At 35.3% G+C, this 24,922-nt stretch overlaps 1 protein-coding gene across 6 annotated transcripts in view; it reads right to left on the bottom strand.

Annotated features, from left to right (window-relative positions):
* The window catches only part of LRRK2 (leucine rich repeat kinase 2), a 135,620-nt gene that overhangs the window by 76,425 nt on the left and 34,273 nt on the right, over positions 1-24,922 (bottom strand). For 5 of the 6 annotated variants that reach the window (XR_006409898.3, XM_057318803.1, XM_026502095.4 and 2 more), the window contains 6 exons: positions 18,824-18,968; positions 18,548-18,687; positions 14,067-14,195; positions 13,822-13,992; positions 9,027-9,285; positions 5,424-5,612 (listed from right to left, as the gene is read on the bottom strand). Coding sequence is in view for 5 of the 6 variants with exons in the window: in XM_057318803.1 (XP_057174786.1) it covers positions 5,424-5,612; positions 9,027-9,285; positions 13,822-13,992; positions 14,067-14,195; positions 18,548-18,687; positions 18,824-18,968 (1,033 nt within the window). In the remaining variant the exon portion in view is untranslated. The remainder of the gene's footprint in view (positions 1-5,423; positions 5,613-9,026; positions 9,286-13,821; positions 13,993-14,066; positions 14,196-18,547; positions 18,688-18,823; positions 18,969-24,922) is intronic. The other variant, XM_057318805.1, reaches the window with a different exon arrangement.

The following is a 24,922-nucleotide window of genomic DNA, read 5'->3' as shown; positions in this document are numbered from 1 at the left end:
TTGGTGGAGTGTCCAAGTCTTGGTTTCGGCTCAGGTCGTGATCTCAGGGTTTTGAGATCAAGCCCCGTGTCGAGCTCCACACTAAGCGTGGAGTCTGCTTGAGATTCTCTCTCTCTCCCTCTCCCTCTGCCCCTCCCATTCATGTGCTCTTTCTCTCTCCCTGTCTCTCTCAAATAAGTGAATAAATCTATAGAAAAAAAAAATACTCAAAGAAAATTCTTCTTTCAGGCATGATGGAGTAACAAACACCAAACCTAACCTCTCCCCAAAAACAGCTAGAAATTTGGATGAAATATTCTAAATGACTGGCTTCAAACACTGGGCAACAGACAGTTCAGGATGGTGTAGTCCCTGAAAGAAGGGAAAGAAATTATATAAGCCTTATGATCACCCTGGCTTCCTGCCTGAAGACAACTTAAGGGCCATAGGCACAGGGGGGAGGAACTTAAACAAATCCCAATGGCTTTCTTGAGACGAAGAGATGGAGATCAACATTCATGGAGACTAATTTAGCTGGGAGTTCTGGGGTAGAGTCATGAAAAAAGAGCTCCAGTAATTTGCATAGGAGTTTCCAATAGATTTGCACTGTAAGAAATGTAAAAGGGAGTTCTTTAAGATGAAAGAAATGGTACTATCTGGATGAATATAAAGGGCTTAAATCACAAAAAAATTACAATCCTTTATGTTTGTGCATCTTGTAAGAGAGCTCCACAATACACAAAGCACAAACAGATGAAAGGAGAATTAACAAATCCATGACTACAATTTCAACATTTCTTTGTCAAATACAATAGGCAGAGAGAAAAAGTAGTAAAGATATAGAGGACCTAAAAAATACTACCAATTTGACCTAATTGACCCAACAATTGCTAAATACATATTCCTTTAAGTTAAACATAGAACATTCACCAACACAGACCATACAGCAATCCACAAAGCAAGTTTCAATAAATTTAAAAGACTAGAAATCATTAGAGTAGGTTCTCTGAACTCAACAAAGTTAAATTTGAAATCAACCAGAAAAAGTTATTTGGAAAAATTTCCAAATAATTGAAAACAAAACAACACTTTTCTATATAACATATGAGTCAAAAAATAAAATCACAAAAGGAAGTTAGAAAATTTTCAAAACCGAATGTAAACAGAACATATAAAACGTGGGATGCAGCTGAAGCGGTGCCCAAAAGAATCTGTATTGGTCTTAAATATTTATACTACAAACTTAAAAAGATCTAAAAATCAGTATTCTACACTTCTACATTAAGAATCTATAAAAAGAAGAGCCATATAAAATCAAAATAAGTAAAATAAAGGATAGATTAAAGCAAAAATTAGTGAAAAAGAAAATGGGCAAACAACAGAGAAAAATCAATGAAACAAAAATCTGATTCTTTGAAAAGATCAATAAAATTAATAAATCTGAGCTAAAGAAGAAACAAAAGGAAAGACACAAATTACCAATGTGAAGAATTAAAGTATTTTTAGGTCTAACCGAAATTGTGCTATGTTGATGGGGGGGGGGGTGTGACTGTAAAAGTGTACTGCAAGAGTCTTTAAATCTCAGAGCCCTGTGTCATCAAATACGTGTCTCTGAAGTTGTGCAAAGTATCAGATTATAGTAACTGTGGGCTGTACCTTCCAGGCAGTTCTTAAATTTTGTATTTTTTGGAAAATTGTTATTTAATTTCTTGGAGATCATTGTGAAAGGATCAAGAAATTCAGGATAGGCATTTCTTTAATATGCATTTAAAATTTGTTCATTTCCTGTTAGTGGAACGGTTAACTTGTCACCAAACAGGATTCTATTTAAAACAAAATATAAAACTACTTGTGGCCTATGTGTGTTTAATCCTGGTAAAAGATAAAGCTTCTAATGCTGGTTTTCATTCAACACATTAACCAGCTGTAACACAGAACTTCACAGACTTCTCAATGTTTCCCTCATTCCTCACACCAAGGCTTTCTGTCACATTCCCTTGCCTATAGGCTTCCAAGTCAACATCAATCCCAGGCTGCACTGGGCCCTGCCACTGGAAACAGCAGGCAAAGAATTTCAGAATTCATATACAGAAAGACAATCAAGTCATGTAATTTGAAAAGCATGTTTGAGTATGAAAGAGCTCTCAAGCTGTTTGTAAACTTAATCTAATTTAAAAAATGTATAAAGTTCTTGAAAAAAGGAATTAAAGATCAGGTATCTTTGAAGATCTTACAAAGTTTGACAGGATAGTAAGAGAATTATTATGAATAACATTAAGCATATTTGGCAACCTAGTGAAATGGACAAATTCCTTGAATGTTGCAAATTACAAAAACTGATGCAAGAAGTAATAGAAAATCAAAAAAATGGAGCTATTAGAGTTATTAAATTTATGACTAAAAATACTCCCCCCAAAATTTCCAAACCTACGTGGTTTAACTGGTGAAGTCTATCAAACATTTCAGAAGAAAATAATACCTCTCTTACACAAATGTTTTCAGAAAGTAGTGGAGTTGGGAACACTTCCCAACTCATTTAAAGAAGCTAGTGTTATTCTCATAATTACGAGGAAACATTAAACTACAGACAATATTCCTTATAGACTGAAAATGTTTAGCAAAATTTTAGAAAATTTTAGAAAATCAAATCTAATAATATATAATATATAAAAGGGATAATACACAATAACCAAGAGGGATTTACCCCACAAATGCAAGTTTGATATAACATTAGGAAGTCAATCAATGTAATTAACCATATTAACAGAATAAAGGGGGAAAATATGCCCATTTCAACAGATGCAGAAAAGCATTTTCCAACACCTATTAGTAATAAAAAGGCTCAGCAAACAATTACTAGGAAAGAACTTCCTCAATCCACTGAAGGGTATCAATGGAAAAAAAAAAAACTATAGGTAATATCATACTTAATAATGAGAAACTGAATGCTTTCCCTCTAAGTTTGGAAAACAGAGAACAATGCCTACTTCTTACCACTTCTAGTCAACATAGTACTAGAAGTCCTAGCCAGTGCAATAAGATAAGAAAAAAAAAAAAAAGATATACAGATTGGAAAGGAAAACATAAATCTGTCTTTATTAACAACTGGCATTATTGTGAACATAGAAAACTCTCTGGAGTCAACAAAAAGCTGTTAGCAAGTCCACAAAAGACAACATTAATATACAGAAATCAATTGCATTTCTCTATATCCTCAGTGAACTATAAGAAATTGGAATTCAAATACAATACTATTTACAATAGTAACAAAAACCATACAATAAAAAAAATTGGTGAGAGAACATTTAATGATAAATAAATGGAAACATATACAATATTTATATGTCAGATGGCTCATATTATTAAGACACCAATTCCCCCAGATTTATTTATAGATTTAATCTAAAGAAATTATTTATATGTTAATTCTATAGTATATAATATTAATATTATATTAATATTAATAATATATAACCAATACAGTAATTCTAATTATATGTATGTATTTAATTCTAATAAAAACTCCAGCATAAAATTAATGTATATGGAAATGCAAAAAATCTGAAAAAGAATGGTGAGAGCAATTTTGGAAAAAACAAACAAACAAAACACCAGAGGACTTACACCACCTGATTTCAAGACCTCCTGTTAAGCTAAAGTAATCAAGACAGTTTGGCATCAGCATAAGGAAGAAGACATAAATTAATTGCACAGAACAAAGAATGCAGAAATAGAACTGTACATATATGGCCAATTAAATTGGACAAACATGCCATTAGTTGAATGAAGAATCAACAAACAATGTTAAAAAAAAAACTGGGTGTCCATACAGAAAAAAATTAATGTCAATCCTTCACTGACGCCATACAAAAAAATTACTTAAAATGGGTTATGTAAAATGTAAAAGCTAAGGTTTTAACACTTCTCTGAGGAAACATGGGAAAAATATTCACAAATTTGGGAAAGGAAAATATTTCTTAAATGAAATAGAAAAAATACAAACTATAAAGGAAAAAACTCAAAAGTTGCACTTTATCTAAATTTAAAACCTCTGCTCTTTAAAAATTAACATTAATAAAATGAAAAGACAAACTATGATGGGGAGAAAATATCTGTAATTCATATACCTGTCAGAGGACTTCTACCTAAAATATATAAAACACTCTGACAATATAAGGAATGCTTATAATACAATAATAAAACAACAACCTAATTAAAAGTTAGCAGAAGATTTGAACAGACACTTCACAAAGAAAATATGTGAATGGCCAATAAAAACATGAAAATATTCTCAATATCTATAGTTATCAGGGAAATGAAAATTAAGCCCAAATGAGCTAGGACTACACCTTCCCTAGAAGAGCTAAAATTAAAGTGCCTGACAATAGCAAGCGTTATAGCGTGACAAGGATGTACAGCAACTAGAATGTTTATGTTGCTGGAGGGAGTACAACACAGTGCAACTACTTTGGAAAACAATCAGACATAAAAGAGAACATAAGGTATCATTTTATTTATATAAAACTTATGAAAATACTAACTTAATCTACAGTGACAGAAAGCAGATCAGTGGTTGCCAGGGAGCAAGGATCAGGGGATTTGTGAAAAGGCATAAAGGAAATTTTTTAGATGATAGAGATGTTGCATAATTTAATAGTGGTGATGATTACATGGATGCATAAATTTTTCAAAACCTATGAAAACACACACTTAAAATGGGTGCATTTTATTTTACATTAATTATATCTAAATAAAGTTGGTTTGAAAAAATAATTGGGCCACAGATTTGGGGATTTAGGGAGAACCCTTACCGTTGCTCTCTCAAATAGCTTTATCTGTTTACCCAAAGTTCTCAATCACATGTTAATAAAAAAGCACCTCATCCCATTTTTACCAAGCTGCATTGTGTTAAATATGTCAGTCCTAATTACTGTCATTATATATATTGCCATGTCAATTTTTTAAAGTTATTTCAAGGGAGTTACTAAAATATTAATATTATTTTAATCCTTCTAAAGGTAAACATATTTTTTATTATGCATTTCCTATTTGGGAAGCGCTCTCCCAGACACTTCACATACATTTTCTCTAATTTTTATAAATAATCCTGGAAGGTCAGCAACACTATCTTTAATAAGGGTGAGGGGCTTACACAAACCACAAAAGGATCTTGTCAATGACGGAACATGGAATCCAAGTCTAGTCTAAGTCAGAGTGTTTTCACTACATTCGTTCCCATTCACTGATTAAATGCGGAGATACATTTTCTTGACAGTCATCGCCTTAACTAAAATTAGTGAGCATGAACTACTTCTGATAATGAACATATTCTCCCTCAAGTTTTCCAAATAAATTAAATCAGGTTTTTGTCTCCGTTTCTATTGTTCAATGCCAGTGTGTAAATGTTTTAAAACCTAAAGGGAATATTTCTTTATAATAAATACCTTCACTATCCAGGTCATCACTTTGACCAAACACACTGTCCACATAGGAGTCTGGAATGAAGGTCCATTCATCAAATTTATCAAGTACTCCTTCAGGAAAATTCCCATTGCTGCCTGAAGCTGCTCCTTCTTCCACAGCACTTTTCACCTGATATCTGAGCACCATTCTTGCTAGGGTGGATCCTATATCTACAATAAAAAGATACACCAGCAACTTAGAAATCAAGAAACATAAACATAGATCATACCAAAGTTCCTTATGTATCCTCATACTTCTAGAGAATTTTTTTACACTTATTTCTTTTTTAAAAAAAAGATTTCTTTATTTATTTGAGAAGAGAGAGAGAGCACACGGGGGGGGGGGAGGGGCAAAGGGAGAGAATCTCTAGCAGACTTCCTGCTGACCTTGGGGCTCGACACGGGGCTGTATCCCACAACTCTTGAGATCATGACCTGAGCTGAAATCAAGTGTCGGACACTTAACCGACTGAGCTACCCAAGAGCCCCTATTCTTACCTCTAAAGTCACTTTATAACCATGATATTGCATAAGAAGCAGTGAATTTAAATTTTTTAGAAATCATAAAAATTTACTCAAAGCTTTGGTGCAGGTGACAAAACTGAATATTTATGAAACTAACAGGAAAGAGCCTAGGCTTTGAAACCAGACAGACCTGTGCTCAAATAACAGTACTAGCACTTGCAAGTTACATAAGTCAGTACCTTCACTTGGGAAGTGAAGATGACAGTGTAGGGTTATGAAAAAGATTAAAGGAAATGAGGCATATAAAATGTTTAGCACAATGTTTAGAACATAGAAAATGCTCAATAAATTATATTCTTGTTTATAAACTATTTGCTAAGTGATTCATTCTACTGAGAAATTTGGTGGAATTTGAAAGTCAATAACCTTTTAATATATTTTATATTATGTTCTATTATGAAGAAATAGGTTCGCAGAGTCCTCATTGTGCTACATACAGCCTGGAAAATTTCTTCAAATACATGTGTATGTGACTCAAGTAGTACCTGAAAAATGTTTTAAAGCTATGAATCTAAAATGTTCTTTACTCAGATGAGCTGCCAATATAATATGGTCATGCCCTCCAATGAATCAAATGACATTATTGTATTTTTTTAATTAGGTGAGACTTATCAAAGGTAAAAAAAACACCATGCAGAACAAAGGGAATACAGTGGATGGTAAATCTCCCTTCTTCCCCCTGCAGGAGGCCTACAATCTCTCTCCATCAGAACTCAGAGATTCAGGTAAGCAGGTTGTTGGCAGGAGACTGCTTGAAGTGATGGAACATGGGATCTAATCATACTCCATTAGTTTCCAAAGTCCCCAGAGGCAAGAAGGGAATGAATTTCTGGAGTTTTTCTTCTGACATAGTCTTTTCATATTTAAACATTTAGGACTACCATATCTCAACTGTGTTTTCACCAACATCAGTATACTAAAAACGCTGTTCTTTGCTTTTTTATTTATTTTCTTTACTTAATAATGTGCTCTACATCTGAACATTTGCATTTGCTAGATGTTGTTCCCCAATGATTACCAAGCATTCTACTGCATGAATGTACTATGATTGATGCAAATAGTTCCTTTTGAAGAATACTTGGGATTTTTTCCCATAATTTCTTGCTATTATAAACAATATTTTAATGTTGCATCCTTGTACATGATCTTTTGTGTATATTAAGAATGTCTTTATCATAGATTTCTATCAGTATAAAGCTGGGCAAAAAAATATGGATGTGCATTTAAAATATTAATGGATATTGCCAGACTGTCCTCAAGAGAGGATAATTTAAATTCATATGAATAATGTCTGAAATGCCTATTTCCACATACGCTTATCAACATAATTTATTACCAAATTTTGATTTTTGCCATTATAAATATTTAAAGAGCACCTACTATGTGCAAAGTGCTAGTGTAGATGCTAAATGGAAAAAATGGACATTGACTTTGTGATCCATGTAATCTATCAAAAGGTAGATTATAAGAAGAAAAAATACAATTATATAACGTGATAAGTGCTGGTACAGGTAAGAAACAAGGTGCTACAGAGCATGTACGAGGATCTTCCACCCAGACTTCACATGGGCAGGAATGATTTCTTATAAAAAGTGAGTTACTGCTGAGGCTAAAAAAAAAAAGAAAAAAAAATGAAGAGACAGACAAGTGAGAGAGAAGGTAAGGGAATTAGGTAGCTAGAGTAACACTAGAAAAAGCCTGGAAATAAGAGTATATGACGCATTTAAGAAACTTAGGGAAATTCAGCCTGACTGAATCTTTTAGGGCCCACCAGAATGTTGGAGACCTGGAATTTGTAGAGGCACCAATAGGCATAGAAGAATACTTTCCTCCAGTAGCATTCACCTAGCCTGGTGAAGGGGAGGAAAGAAGCAGACTGTTAGAGTGAACAGGAATAGGGTTTTGCCAGGTAAATGCATCAGAAAATGACAGTAAAGGAAACATGTTATTAACTAGAGAGTTCTTAAGGTGAAAAGTAGTGGAATCTATCACTGTGGGGAAGGAAACGGGCATGGGAGTAAGTTATCAGAAGGAAAGAAGGGAATAGAGGACAGTGCTAACTTGTCATCAATATATTTAATATATATTAACTTGAAAATATAAGGAAAATACATTCTTAATTGAAATAGTAAAAAACTGAAAACTAAACATGTTAACATGAAAATACAAAGTTGGGGCGCCTGGGTGGCACAGCGGTTAAGCGTCTGCCTTCGGCTCAGGGCGTGATCCTGGCGTTATGGGATCGAGCCCCACATCAGGCTCCTCTGCTATAAGCCTGCTTCTTCCTCTCCCACTCCCCCTGCTTGTGTTCCCTCTCTCGCTGGCTGTCTCTATCTCTGTCGAATAAATAAATAAAATCTTTAAAAAAAAATTATTAAAAAAAATGAAAATACAAAGTATATATGTGTTTATGTTTCTGCATATACATTTTAATGCATATATATGTAAGCATATAAAAAATCTAGTAAGAAAATCTACACTAATTACCTATAAGGATAAAATAGTTACTGTTATTTTCCTCCTTACAGAAGAAAATGAGCATGGATTACTTTTATATTAAAAAATAAAATATATTTGGGGGTGCCTGGATGGCCCAGTCGGTTGAGTGTCTGCCTTCAGCTCAGGTCATGATCCCAGGGTCCTGGGATCCAGCCCCACATTGGGCTCCCTGCTCAGTGGGGAGTCTGCCTCTCCCTCTCCATCTACCTCTCCCCCAGCTCATGCTCTCTTTCTCTCTCAAATAAATAAATAAAATCTTTTAAAAAAATAAAAATAAAATAAAATATTTATTTTTTTAAAAAGCAACTGCTCAGAAAGATCTCACTGTTTGGCTCTATCTTTATAAAATATGTATTTGCTAGGTCACACAGAATTAAATACAATATCACTTTCAAGCATTTCATACCAAAAAAAAAAAAAAAAAAAAAACGATATTCAAATCTCCGCAATATTTTTGGCTTAAGTTGTACTGAACTGAAAGAAACCTAATGAAAAGATTAGTGACTTAAAAAAATACTAATAAAAACAAGACTTGGACAAAATCTTCCTGCTAATACTTACTTGTTTCTTTTCTTAAATTAGATGTCTTATCCGGAAATAAAGGACCAAGCCAGGAAGGGTCAATTTTTCCTATACAGAATCCTCCAAGGCAAATGCTATTATTGGCCAGATCCAGGGCAAGCCTCCTTAAAAGTAAGCTGATGATCTGGCTGTCACCTTTGCCAATGCTTATTGTCAGCGCTTTCCGGACATCTTGTTCACGGGAACCACCATTCAGTAACAGTTCCACCAATTTGGGACTACTCGCTTTCTCACATACCTAGTAAACAAAAAAGGAAGGTAAACATATTAAAGTTCCATATTTCTTCCTTTTGATAGACTGGTAAATTGAATTTGGTGTGATTTTTCTCCACACCCTTAAATTTAGATAGAAACAAAATAAAATAAGGCAGAACTCATCCTTGAAATAGATTAGGAAAATAAAAGATTGGGGCAACAAATATCAGAGTAGCATTAGCCAAATAATCTGCCACGTGAGAGTCAGTTACAATGAGAAAGGCAACATGATATGGGGAAAAAGTTCGTAACACTTGAAGCAGAAGACCCAAGGCCAATTATACACATTCCTTATACCTTCAGGGCTTCTGTTGACTCCTTGAAGGACATCTGGAAAACTAGTACCATAACAGTAAGGGCTACTGCCCTGCCTTCATTCATGATAGAGAATAACTAAATGAGAATATGAACATTACAAAACTCAGTAATACCAAATCCGAAGGACAGTCATCTCTCATTTCTGGTTTCCAGGACAAGAATCTGAATTTCCACAAAGAAACTTCTTGTCTCTCAGTTTTCTACCTTCCCCTGAATACTGTTATCAGAGCACATGCTCAAGGTTAGCATGCTAGGTGCTACAAAAACTACAGTGACCGTAGTAAGCACAGGGAAGACTTAGCAACTGTAGCATACTGGCCTATGCAGGCACAGCTTCTGAAGGTGAGGGAGTATGCTGCTCTTTCAACGAGAAGATCAAGGTAATAGATAACAGAAATACTGTATGGCAGGTGCTGTGCTAAAGTCTGTATACACTCGATTTCTAATTCTTATTAAAAATCCTATGCCATAAAAACTATTATCCCTATTTTATAGATGAATATTTAGAAAAGATACATGATTTGTCCAAATTCTTAAAGGTAGTCAATAAGAGACTTGGATTTGAAATCAAATTTGCTCACTCCAAAGCCTGTGCTCCTTTCGACTGCCCAAAATTAAGGATTAAAAAAAGAAAAGAAAAGACAAGAAAAGAAGACCCCAAGATCCCGGGTACCAGATCAGGGGAAGGAAATTGGGGGAAATTCCTGAATTCTCTAGAATTTAAGTATATTCAAAAGAGTTGAGGGGACCATTCTGTGGTTCGATGATGAACTTAATCCCCACCAGTCTCCAGGACCCACCTTCAACCCATTCTCCTCAGAGCCACCACACTATCCTTTTACGTTAGATATGATCAAGTCACTGTCCTGTTTAAAAATCTTCTAAACCCCTCTGCTCCAAGACATTCCCCAAACAAAACATGCAATTTTGTAAACCTCATTATTTTAATTTATACTATTTCTAGTGCCCTAAATGTCTAACTCTGCTCTTCATCTTGCAAAAAGATGTTCATTCTTGAAGGAACAGCTTTATAATCTCTTGCACAGTAGTAAGTCCTTGCTACCAAGCTCCCAACACACATTCTTCCTCCTCCAGGCTCCCGTCACTTTTGTTTAACATAGCACTTAGCACACTAAACCAAACATGCCTATCTGTTTTAAAACAGCAATGAAAGGCTTGGATGCTATTGTAATTCAATTTGTACCTCTGTAGCCTAGTATAATACCCATGAAATATATAGGAACACCTGGGTGGCTCAGTCAGTTAGACATGTGCTTTCTGCTCAGGTCATGACCCCAGGGTCCTGGGATCTAGTTCCACGTCCAGCTCTCTGCTCAGCAGTAAGCCTGCTTCTCCCTCTGCCCGCAGCTCCCCCTGCTTTTGTGCTCTCTCTCTGACAAATAAATAAATAAAATCATAAAAAAAAAAAAACCTAGGAAATATATTTAATTTAAATGGCAAATTACCAAAATCCTCTTTAAAAGTCCACAGGAAATTTAAAAGGAAGGATGGGATGAAAAAAGAAGGGAGGGAGGAGGGAGGGACAAAGGGGCCAGAAAACTAAATCACAAATCGTTTCTCTGTAGCCCAGCAAATTTTTACGTCTAAAATTGGCACTTACTGACTGCCTTATATTAAGATGATTTATGTTTTATCCACTCTCCTCTCCCAATATATACCTAGAAAGAAGCCATCCTGAAGTAGGAAACCCCTTATATATTCTTTACTACTATCTAGCACTGTGCTCTCCACCTAGAAGCTGCTCAAGCACTTTTATAGAGAAATTTCCTTGAGGGCCCAAAGGATCCAAGCTGGCTTTAGGTATACAGTGCCATGAAGAGAGAGGTATATAAGAAAGTGTATCAGACAAAAGAAAAAATTACGAAAGTAATTTCAACTTCATGAGAAGAAAAAAATACTGCTCAGAACTACAGTTTTACATTTAAATAATAATGGAGATAATTTAGAATATCATCAAAGATTATCAAAAGTATAATTTACGATCCTTTGCAATCTTCTCTCTCATCTTCAAATTTATAAATAATGCAGCCTACAATCAAAGCCAAATATTTCACACTAGCCTTTGAGAATGAATGAACAACTCCCCCTGCTCCCCTTACTACCACCCCGCTATCATGAATCTATGGTGTAGACAAGAGATGAAAGCAGGCACTTGGGAGGCAGATTTTTCCATTACCTACCAGGAGAGTGTCCTTGGGCAAGTTACTTAACCTTTCCGTGCCTCAATTCCTTCCCTGAAAATGGGAATAATACTAGAACCCATTCCTAAGGTTGTTGTAAGGGTTAAATCATATAAAGGACTCAGAGCAGTGCCCAGGGAGTCATGAACTCCACAGCAGTGTTTGTTATTACTTCATTCAGACTTCATCATAGTGGCTCTTCCCACCATGATTTGATTATTTTCATCTCTGGATCTCTATTCATGAATTTCCATGGTCAGTATCAATCTTTCATATTCTTCTATAGGAATCATGTATATTGCATCATTAAATTCTCAGAAAGCCTAACAAGATTAACTCCATCTTTGCTGTGAATAGACCTTAATTACACAGCATTGGCACACAAATAGTGTTGACTACCTTATCTTACACGAGTATAAAGTAATGTATGTTCAATCCATCTGCAAAATTTAATCAATATTTATTATTTTTTAGATACAAATAATCTCTGGCAACTTAGATATATTCTTTAAATTTAATATACCCATGGATGTAAAGATCTGATCTTGTTTAAAAAGATATAAATAAGTGCATCAAGCCCAAAGAATGTGGGATGAAGAATAAAATAAAAAGCTTATATAGAAAGATCTGGATAAATGGAAAGAAGAGTCAGAAGCATTTCTGGTGGGAATGTAAAATTATTGCACTCAAGTGCTTTTAGGTGTTATTTCCCTAACAAAAAATCCCAGTAACATTAAGCAATGATCTGTAGATCACATGAAAGATACACAATAAAAGTATATTACATTATTGAGGGAAATAATGTAATTACCTTTAAAATTGAGAAGCAACTATTTTTAAGGTGGATTTCTCAAATGAAATTTGACTAAATTTAAGTAATTTGATTATTTATTTGGTCTTAATGTACAAATTAATTATGCATGAAAATAAGTAACAGGTTCAGTTTCTTTTTATGTAGAGTGCTAATTAGTACTAAATTAGTTTACAGGTGACAAATTGAATTGAATCCGTAGGCAAGTGGAAAATTAAATAAAGTAAAGCTTTAAAGTAAATTATTGGAAAATATAGTATTCTGTTGGTTATTTAATAATGCATATTAAATCACTACAAAGTTCTACTCTGTTAGAAATATTATTACATTTCTAGAAAATACACATGGTGCTACCTGAATGCTATTATAAACTCTAAAATTTATACAATGGCAAACTTGAGATAACACACAATGCACTTCAATAAATACTGACCAAATTCATACTGTATATAAAGCAATGAGTTAGCTATTCTAGATGATACAGAGATGAACATTGTACATTTCTACTTTCATATAACTCACAAAATATAAAGTGGTGTACATAAATTGTCATGGACTTACAGAAGTAAATATTTTGTACAGAGGTCGGGGTGCAGGGGGGGCATTATTAGGGAAGGAGAATTGGGGTTAGATTTTTAAGGAAAAGGAGAACAGTTAGATAGATGTGTTTGCACAGTGCGTGAGGGAAGGAAGGAAGTAGGACCACAGTGCTACGCGACCACAGGGGTGACCAATGACAGGGGATGCCAATGTGAACAGCATCCCCAAAGCCTGCAGTATACTGCCTACATGGCCACATGTAGTAGCCCTGAGGAGAGGATTTTCTAGCAGAAATAACGAAAACAGAGAGAAAATGGTTGAACGATGATCAAAACAAAACCATATGCTGTGTGGAGTGTGCCTGGAGAACAATTTATAGAGAGATGCACAGTAGGAGACACATTTCAAAAGTTGTTTATCAACATAACAAGGTAGGGAAACAAGTAAAATGAAGGATTCAACTGGATATACCTCAAGGACCCTATTGCCCCCGAAATTCTGTGAATCTAAACTCCTACCAAAAATCACAAGCCATCGTGCAATTAACTGGTAAATTCTGTAGTAAAGAACAATAGGATGTAAGTAAGAGCTGTACAATGGTAGAGTCAAGTAACAGAGGAAATACAAAAGTCAGGCCTTGAGTATTTACCTGACAAATTAAAGACGTTGCCTCCTTTGTTCCATTGGCGTCCGCTCCCAAGAGAAGCAAGCATTCAACCATGATACTGTTATTCTGATCGCATGCTCTCTCTAGAAGCACACTTTTTAACTCATCATCCATAGCTAATTTTGCAAAGCACTTGCAACAAAGGTTTAGAAACTAAAAAGAATGGAAATGAGGATTAGAGTTAGCTAAATACGTAACAGTTAGCATATAGGTGAAAAACATTGTACCTGTTGATCCTTTTGTTCCATGATACTGGAAGACATCTGATGGAATATCACGGAATCAAAGGAATGGTGCACCAGCAGCTTGGAAAAAGACACTGACAACCCCAGTATTGTCAAGATTGTCTGAAATCCCTGAAAGTGTGATCAAAATAATAACATAAGCAATTCTAGGCCAAAAGAATAAATAAATAATATAAAACAGAGAGTTTGTATACGATACTTAACTAAGTAGATATATTTATTGAGTTTGTACTTAAAAGCTATAAACCTTGAAACAATCCTATAAACACACCTTGTTCTCTCATTACTAAGAAATACAGCAGTTCCATAGAGAATGCCAAGTAACAAACCATTGTCTAGCAAAGCAGAAAAAATACCTACTGCATTAAAAGTTGGCTTTTAAAGATTCCTGTCTGAAGCCAGACTTACGGGATGAAAGCCAGATATTAATATTAGAATAGCTGAATCAGCAGGACTACACACCCAAACCGGCCAGTAAAGTGTATTTCTTATTACAAGACTGCAGATTAGTTTCTCTAGATAGTCCAGTATTTCCCCTTTCTTCTGTGCTGTGTGTGTGTGTGTGTGTGTGTGTGTGTGCTTTCTTCTGAAATTTCAACCCCAAAGAGACAAATGTGAGCTCCTAGATTTCATTCATGTTGAGTATATTTGAGTAAAGCTCTAAAGCCACTCTGAGGTTTACATCCTTGTAGCAAATTATTTATAAAGAACTAATCAGCCACTTTTCAGAACTACCTCATGCATATTCCTAAGAGCTGTCTGGGCTCTCCACTCATGAGATATTCTAAGGAAATAATGAACTTTTGAGTTTACTATTATTTAGCTTGGGTAAACTAGAGACGACCAATTGAACTTTTAAAATTTTTGTTATTTTTCAATATAATTAGACATCGTCTAAGTAATACAATTATTATTTTGAGCTTTTAAGATGCTGAATTTCTTCAAATATTTACTAACATTTGATAAGACAAGTAGTCTTAATTTATGCAGGTCTGAGGAACATGTGGTCCACCTACCACTAGACTAGAGATCCCTGCAAATTCAAATGAATGCACCAGGAAAGCAAGTAATACAAATGTGTAGAAGGCACATAATTCAAAATAAAAACTTACAAACACTGAACTGGCCAAATAAAATATGTTGGCAGGCCAAAGTCAGCTCACTGGTAAAGAGTTCACAACCGCTACTATAGAGATCCTAAAATTTACACCTGTATGAATTAATACTGAGTAAACTGAGAGCTCTGTACCCGTACAAATTTATTTCCTTTCTCTAGGATTACTTTTAACCAATTCTGGCTTGGCTTTAATCGTCCTAGGCTGAGGCTCATTATAAAAAGCAGATTTATAAAACACGTTTTTAATCTGAGGATGTGTGTGTTGAGCACTTTATAATTAAAATCGTTACATACAATTACCCATTTACTAATAACGTCTGTACAGAGGATAGAGCCTAGACATTTTTTATTCCTGGTCTGCCATTTATGAAAATATTTGTTGAGTGTGATTTATGAAAGCTGAAAACTTCATTACTAAAAAAAAAACAAAAAAAAAGCACAATCAAATCAGGAACTTTTAAAGAGACTACTTGTTTTGCTAACATTAAAAAAAAAAAAAACTGTCAGCAAAGTGGATATGGAAGAAACCTACCTCAACATAATAAAAGCCATATATGACAAACCCACAGCTAACATCATACTCATTGGTGAAAAACTGAAAGCTTTTCCTCTAAGATCAGGAACTGGAAGAGGATGCCCACTTTCACCACTTTTAAAAGTCCTAGTCACAGCAATTAGGCAAGAAAAAGAAATTAAAGGCATCCAAGTTGGAAAGCAAGAAGTTAAACTGTCACTATTTGCAGATGATTGATATTATAAATAGAAAACCCTAAAGACACCACCAAAAAACTACTTGAACTACTAAATGAATTTAATAAAGTTCCAGGATACAGAATTAACATACAGAAATTGGTTGTATGTCTGTACACTACTCATGAGCTATCAGGAAGAGTAATTAATAAATCAATACCATTTATGATTGTATTGAAAAGAATAAAATACCTAAAGATAAATTTAACCAAAGAGGTGAAAGACCTGTACACTAAAAACTATAAAACATTGGTGAAAGAAATTGAAGACAACACAAATAAATGGAAAGATACACTATGTCCATGGATTGAAACAATCAATACTGTCAAAATATTCATACTACCCTAAGCAATCCACAGCTTTAATGCAATCCCCATCAAAATACCAATGACATTTTTCACAGAACTAGAACAAATAACTCTAAAATTTCTATAGAACCACAGAAGACCCTGAATAGCCAAAGCACCCTTGAGAGAGAAAAAATTAAGTTGGAGGTATCACACTCCCTGATTTTAAACTATACTACAAAGCTGCAATAATCAAAACAGTATGGTACTGGCAAGAAAACAGACATATAAGTCAATGATATGGAATAGAGAGCCAGAAGTAAACCCATGCATATATGATCAATTAACTCAAGAATATACAGTGAGGAAAAGACAGTCTCTTCAATAAAGGGCATTGGGAAAACTGGACCAGCTACATGCAAAACAATGAAACTGGACTAGTATCTTACACCACATACAAAAATTAATTCAAAATAGATTAAAGACTTGAATGCAAGAGCTGAAATCATAAACTCCTAAAAGAAAACACAGGCAGTAAAGTCTTTGACATTGGTGTCACCAATATTTCTTTTGGACTATACTCCTCAGGGAAAGGCCACAAAAGCTAAAATAAACAAATGAAACTACATCAAACTAAAAAGCTTTTGCATAGCTAAGGAAGCCATCAGCAAAATGAAAACATAATCTAATGAATGGGAGAAGGAATCTGTAAGCCATACATCCAATAAGCAGTTGATGTCCAAAATATATAAAGAATTTATACAACGTAATGCCAAAAAACCAAACAACCCAATTAAAAAATGAGTAGAGGACTTGAGTAGAATTTTTTTTTCCAAAAAAGACATACAGATGGTCAACAAACACATGAAAAGATGCTCAACACCATTCATCAATTGGGGAAAAGGCAAATCAAAACCACAACGAGATATCACCTCATGCCTGTCAGACTGGCTATTATTAAAAAGACAAAAAATAACAAGTGTTGTCAAGGATGTGGAGAAAAGGGACTCCTTGTACACAGTCGATGAGAATGGAAATTAGAGCAGCCACTTTGGAAAACAGTATGGAGGTTCCTCAAAAAATTAAACATACACATACCATATGATCCAGCAATTCCACTTCCGAGTATTTACACAAAGAAAACGAAAACACCAATTCCAAGAGATATATGCACCCATATGTTCGTTGCTGCATTATTTTCAAATAGCCAAGATATGGAAACCATGTAAGTATCCACTGATAGACGAATGGATGAAGAGAATGTGATACACATGCAAAACTAGGTATTACTCAACCATTAAAGGAATGAAATCTTGCCATTTGCAACAACATAGATGGACCTAGAGGGTATGATGCTAAGTGAAATAAGTTAGTCAGAGAAAGACAAATGCCATATGATTCCACTTATATTTGTAATCTAAAAAACAAAACAAATCAACAAAAAAATGCAAAACAGACACAGACTCATAGATACAAGGAACAAACTGTTGGCTATCAGAGTGGGGAGGGGTTAATGGGCAGGCAAAATAGGTGAAGGGGATTAAGAGGTACAAACTTCCAGTTATAAAATAAATAAGTCATGAGGGATGTAATGTATAGCATTATGAATAGGAGGGAATATAGTCAATAATTTTTGTAATAACTTTGCATGATAACAGACGGTAACTAGATTTAACATGGAGATCATTTTGTAATGTATAAAAATATCAAATCACTATGATGTATACCTGAAATTAATAGGATTGTATATGTTAATTATACTTCAATAAAAATAAATAAATACATGATAGGAAAAAAAAGATCTGAGGCAATTTTTTTCTTAATCTCCTCTAAGCCAATATCTTTAATTCCTTATAAGGAACAGTTATATATCACATGTGAAATTTTGCTTGATGAAAAATGTTTAAAACATCTCACTGCAAGAAAAAAAATCAAGGAGAAAAATTACTAGAGGTAAGGAGCCCACAATAAAACACTGAGAATGACAAACTTTGGAATAATTATAACTTATATTTATCTAAGCAAATAAAGCTCATCTGGCTGGAATTTCTTTAGCACATTCTCTGCCCTTTCACGAAAAAGACAAATGGCAAATAAACATGCTCATTTTAGAGATTTAATAACGAACCACAGGATCTTTAGCGATTCAATCCAATTCTCTTCACCTTCTATAATTAAAATACTACAAAATGATAAATGGTTTTCAATTAACTAGAATATCTCCATTAATGCAAGTGGGAATTGTACCAACTACTCTAAAAGAGAAATCTTCATAGGATCCCAAACTCCCTTCAAGACAACGCACATACTTTAATCTGCACTTCGGCCATATCCTTAAATCGTTGTAAACTGGAAACCAGAATTTTTGCCAGCAGATGTCCAGTGCCTATGCATAAATTCTTCTTTGTAATCAAGCATCCTGTAAGACTTAACCCCAGACATTGAATTTCTAAAAGAATAAAAGAAAAAAATAATAAAATTAATTGTTTTAAATCTCAAAACTGAAGAAAAAATTAAAGACATCCAATCAACAGCTACAGGCCTATAAAAATCTATCCTAGATCCTGAATTCAAATTGTACCAACCTTGGTCATCCGGATACATCTGCAGTGTGTGAAGCACTGAATCAATAGCACCTTCCAAGGATAATACTTCTAACGCATCAGGAGAACGCGCTATAGAAGAAATTACTTTCAACCCACATTTCTGAATCCCAGGATTTCCAATGAACTAAAACCAAAAGGACAATTAATATTTACTATTTAAAATGAGTTCTTAATACTTACCTTAGTTAAAGCCAGCTATAGATAAAATATAAATAGACTTTAGTTAATGTATTTAATAAATAAAATATAAACTAAGTAGTCTAAGTAAAGATTATTTCCCTTGATTTTGCCTTGCATTACTAATTACTTTTTAGTTATCATTAGGGATAAGAGCTACCATTTTAATGCTTACTGAGTATCTGTTCTGTACTAAGTACTTTACATGCATTTTCTTTTCACAAGAATCTTAAATCCATACCAATTATCATTCCCGTTATGAGTTCGCTGAGGGTTAAAGGGGTTGAGTATTCCTAAAGTCACACAGATTGTACATTGCTGAGATGAAACCAAATCAGGGATTTGGCAATTCCACTGCCTACGTACTTAACCACAAAATGCAATGCCAACTCTCACCAGAGAAAATAATAATTGAGAATTTACTCTTTATGTGCTAAATCTCATGTATTCCCCCTCAAAAGCCTATGTTAATAGGTTCACCAAATTTTAAAGATGCAGGAACAAGAAGAGCTCAAGTCACAAAGCTATTATGTGTCAGGTCTAGGACCTGAATATAAATGTGTCCCCTTGAAAGCTCAGGAGCCAAGAAAAAAAAAAAAGAGCCCAGGAGGTCATTGCTACCTCTTCCACCTTCTTAATATCAACTCCTCCAGATGATTTGATATTATTTACAGGTATTCTAATAGAGGACACCTCTTTTTTTTTTTTTTTTTTTTTTTGGCAGGCTATCCTACTCATGGCCTGAGGAGAACAGTAAACACACCTTCCAACCATGGACAACCACAATCACAGCTTCCCTCTTTCGACGTCTGTGACATGTATCTTAACTCTTACATGGGATGGGTCATCTCTGCTTTTCCACAATGCTTTGTAAATTTCTGCCATGATGTGGAAGCCCACCTAATAGCTTTCCTTTCAAACATCACAATGCTATCCTTCACAGGCCTTCTAATTTCACAGACAGTAGCTCCATGGTATCTCTACCCCAAATCTCTGATTGACATCACCATGGGGACACCACAGAGCTGAGAGCTTCAAGCTCTGTTGTAGCTTCTTCAACCAAAACCATCTACCCTCCAACCTTTCTCACTTCCACACTGTCAATGAACAGACTTTCATTCCTTTCTAATCTCGTCCTCCAGTGCCTCTCAACTGTCCTCATTCAGCATTTCTCTTTCTGTATAGGGTGTGGGGGTTTTTTTGTATAGGGCTCTCATTCTGTTCCTTTCTCCTCCACCCCCTAATTGCTCAGCTTGGACAGCATTTCATCTATCATTTCAACAACACACTCCTATCCTCGCCTCCCTTTGCACTTTTTCCTGTCATTATTTTCATCTTACCAACTCCCTGGGTAGTAATTTGGAGCCAGTTAAATTTAGGTTTAAATTCTGCCTCTTCGTTCCACTTTAAAACCTAATAGTTCCATTTCAGTTCCACTAAGAATGAGTGAAATAACATTTACTCAGAAGTGGTATTTACTCAGAAGGTATTATTCAAGAAATACAAAGAAATTCAAAGTGGTTCAAAGTGAAGCTAGAGGGATGGCTAATGTCTGTCTCAGCTTCCTCACCTCCCACTGACCCTAATAAAGGAGGGTTGTTACAAGGGTGAAATGAGAGGACTCACTGTACCTGCAATAAGCCCTGAGTGATGGCCACAGTCCAGGCCTTGGGCTAAACACCTTCCTCAGGGATGAAAAATTTCTGTCTGGGAGAAAGAGTGTCCCTTAATTGGTCTTCCCTTCCATCAAGCTACCACTTCTCCTCCATTTCTAAACTTATTAATAGAAACATCTATACCCACTACCTCTATATTCTCACCACCCCTTAATTTCATATAATCAGACTTCTGTCCTAACCACTCAAAGAAAAAAGTCCTTTAATAATTAAACTGCTGTTTTTTCCTCCTTTGACTTCCATGACATGGTACACCCCTAATTATTCTCAAACTTTAAAAGCATTCATTTGCCCATCTCCTTTATAATCTCTTCTTTCAATGTCAAACTCTGTCCAAAGTTCTTTTCTCAAAACCCTTCTCATGAATGGGATTTTATACACAAATGCGGTTCATGTCACCATAACAACAATAGTAGCAACCACAACAATAATGCCAAAATCCATGTGCCAGACATTCTTTTAAGCACTATATATATATATATATATATATATACTCATTTAATCCTCACAATAACACTATAATGTAGAAACACTCTTATTAGCCCTATGTTATTGATGAAAAAAGTTGAGACACAAAAAACCTTAAGCAAATAACTTAAAGCCCAAGTTTAAACTCTCTTAAGCTCACATTACTCTTTGCTTGACACCAGGATCTTAAACTCAGATGTTCAAAGCTAAAAGTTTATTATTGGGATGCCTGGGTGGCTCAGTAGGTTAAGTGTCTGCCTTCAGCTTTGGTCATGATCCCAGGGTCCTGGGATCCAGACCCGCCTCAGGCTCCCTGGTCAGCGGTACCCTGCTTCTCCCTCTGCCTGCTTCTCCCACTGCTTGTGCGTGCTCTGAGAAATAAATAAATGAAATCTTGAAAAATAAATAAATAGAAATATAAGCTTACTATCTTCTTAAAAAAGAAAAAGTTAGATTGTAGATTATCTTTTCTGAACTTTGTTTGATGAATAGTACCACCACTCCTGCTTCCTAGGCAGGGCCAGCTTCATGGGTGTGCACCTGTGCACTCACATAGGTCTCTGTGCTTAGGAGGGCCCCCCAGTTGGTATAATGCTCTGCTGCCACTGTCTTGAAATTCTTAATAATTTTTAAACAAAGAGTCCTTCATTTTCATTTTGTTTTGGGCCCCACAAATCACGTAGCCAGTCCTAACCTCAAAATGTGTCATAGGCTTGGGGTGCCTGGGTGGCACAGTCAGCTGAGTGTCTGACTCTTGGTTTCAGCTCAGGTTGTGATCTCAGGGTGGTGAGATCGAGCCCTGCATCTGACTCCACACTCAGAGCAGAGTCTGCTTGGGTTTCAGTCTCCGTCTCCCTCAGCCCCACCCTCTCCCTCTCAAATAAATAAATAAATCTTTTTAAAAATGCATCATAGGGGCGCCTGGGTGGCTCAGTCATTAAGCGTCTGCCTTCAGCTCGGGTCATGATCCCAGGGTCCTGGGATCGAGCCCCATATCTGGCTCCCGGCTCAGCGGAGAGCCTACTTCTCCCTCTCCCTCTGCCTGCTGCTCCCCCTACCTATGCTTGCTGTTTCTCTGTCAAATAAATAAATAAAATCTTTATAAAAAAAAATGCATCATAGGCTTATTTTTATGCTAAAAAATAAACTGATATTTATAAATCATATATCTTTGTCCTTAATGCCATCGTTCTAACAAGTTTCTATCCAACTACTGGTTCTGCTACCTTGAACTCCTCTAATCTTGAACTATTTCAGGTGCAGCTAGATGATGATTAATGACTTGTGACAGGAAACCTATGATTTGTCGATGCAAAAAGAGAATGACACTATCACATTATTATATATGATGGAGCTCAAATAAACTGATAATTTAAAATAGTGGTATTTGATTTTTGACAGTTTCATAAATTTAATATATATATACAAATGTTACATGTACATATTTATGATATTTACAAGCTTACGATGGATTTTTCTTTCACTTATCAAATGTTCTATCTTGAAAATAGTGACTTAATTGCTGTTTGAAAGGAAATTAAAATCAATTTACTAGTTTATACTTAGCAATGTTATCCAAGTGAAGTTTTTGGAAGTGCCAATGGAAGGACACCTACAAACATCAATTGGAAACCTCCTATTGCCTACGCTCCACAATTTTCTAAGTTCTTTTCAGAGAATATATAAATAATAAAATGGTTTCTTAAATGAGCTAGCTAGCCAGCTCAGAGGAAAAATGACCACACCAGCCTCTTTCCTACCTACCAGCTAAGTCAACTGCAATTCAAAAAAACTTCCCAGGGGGGGAAAAAAAAAAGATTGAATGTAGAGCTAAAAAGAAGACACCATAGTCCAGGACTAACATTAAGGTACATCCTAATAAAATATCTGGACTTCAAGAAAAAGAATCATTTGGGATTTTAAATATCACTCATCTAAAAGTGAGGGAAAGGGGCGCCTGGGTGGCACAGCGGTTAAGCATCTGCCTTCGGCTCAGGGCGTGATCCCGGCGTTATGGGATCGAGCCCCACATCGGGCTCCTCCTCTGGGAGCCTGCTTCTTCCTCTCCCACTCCCCCTGCTTGTGTTCCCTCTCTCGCTGGCTGTCTCTATCTCTGTCAAATAAATAAATAAAATCTTTAAAAAATAATAAAATAAAAAAATAAAAGTGAGGGAAAAAATCAAGTTGGTTTTGAATTTTTCTACTAAAATATTCAGTACTAAAAGACAGTGAAATGCCTACAAAGTTTTTAAAGAAGATAAAACCCCAATATTTTACAACCAACCAAACTGTTTTTTCAAGAGTCCAAACATACAAACAACAACAGATTTGAACTTCAGCTTGAATGTTATTGGGATTTCATATATATCCAAACATTAATTCACTTCAATAAATACTCTTCATAGTCTTTGCATTGTAATCTTAGTTGAATCTCAAATTCTACCTTATTGGGAATTCTGCTTTCCAAGAATAGACTTATTTTTAAAGGGAATTCATTTCACATGCCTGCAGTACTTGGACCTAAAATCTCTCATGCTTTGTAACATTTATCCAGAGTGAGACGTGCAATGACAGAATTTCAGAGCTAAAGAAATACATACATTTCCCTTTCAGAGCATTTTTTCTCAAAAGTAGTGAGGATTAGGGGAACTACACAGGGAGATTTTTAAAAATAAAACACTGTCACTTCTGTTTCCCCCTGACCTTAACCCCCTGCGTCCAAATGACAGTCACCGTTTAGTGAGATGCTGTGTCATTATTCAGTTGTTGAAATGGAGGTGGGGGGAGGAGGGAGGGAGGAGGTAGGAGGTTTCTCAACCACTTCTGGGATTTATTAGCAAAAGGAAAGTAAGACCTGAGAGCTGAGTGATTTCTCAGCATCATGGTATTTACAGGTAGAGCTGGGTCTCTTGACTCCTGACTCCTCCCACTCTATCCCATTCGTATTCAGTAACTTCAGAAAAGATGGGCTAACCAGAATCGCAGTTATCTATAAGGCTGTTGTGCTACCTCTTGCTTCTCACCAACACATACCATGAATAAAATTAACTGCTCCCTCCTCTACATTCCTAGAACACTGTCCATAAAGCCAGTACAGCTCGTAAGGGCTAATGCACAATAAGTGGTTTATGCATAGCTATTATGCCCCAACCCCCAATGAGACCCAAGAAAGAAGGGTACAAAACATGTTCATATTTGTCTTCCCAATGCCTAACACAGTTCCTTCCACCTGCTGATTTTCATCAAATACTTCTGGAATGGAATTCAACCCATTATATTGCTATACTCAAAGATCATATTAGGGTTTCAGTACAAATGACTCAAATATATCATAGACAATCACATTATAAAGTTCAGTTTAAACTGAATTTTTAAAAGAGGTCTCTCTGCAGGCTATTCTAACTAATTTATGACATTTTTCAAAGTATACTAAATCATAAGGAACCATTTCCATTAAATACCTTGACTGCTCTCTTCCGTTCATGAAAACATTAACTCTAATCATTCTTTACATCTTTACTCTTAACATCTTTCATAAAGACCAATTCATCTTACATTAAACTTCAAAGCATCTTAATTTCATCCACACATTTTGCATTCCACAATATAAATGTAATTCCCTCTTTTTTCATACTTAGCATGAATGTTGATTATAGTCATTATATTATTGCAAATGTCCACAGATTTGTAAATAACTAAAAATGGAACGAAACCATACCCACTGAACCATTTCAGAGGTTATCTGTGAGGAGAGCAA

The sequence above is a fragment of the Ursus arctos genome, unplaced genomic scaffold (assembly GCF_023065955.2).
Source record: "Ursus arctos isolate Adak ecotype North America unplaced genomic scaffold, UrsArc2.0 scaffold_26, whole genome shotgun sequence".
In the NCBI taxonomy this organism is placed as follows: domain Eukaryota; kingdom Metazoa; phylum Chordata; class Mammalia; order Carnivora; family Ursidae; genus Ursus; species Ursus arctos.
The sequence above is the reverse complement of the archived record's forward strand: the minus strand, read 5'-3'. Positions and strand labels throughout refer to the sequence as shown.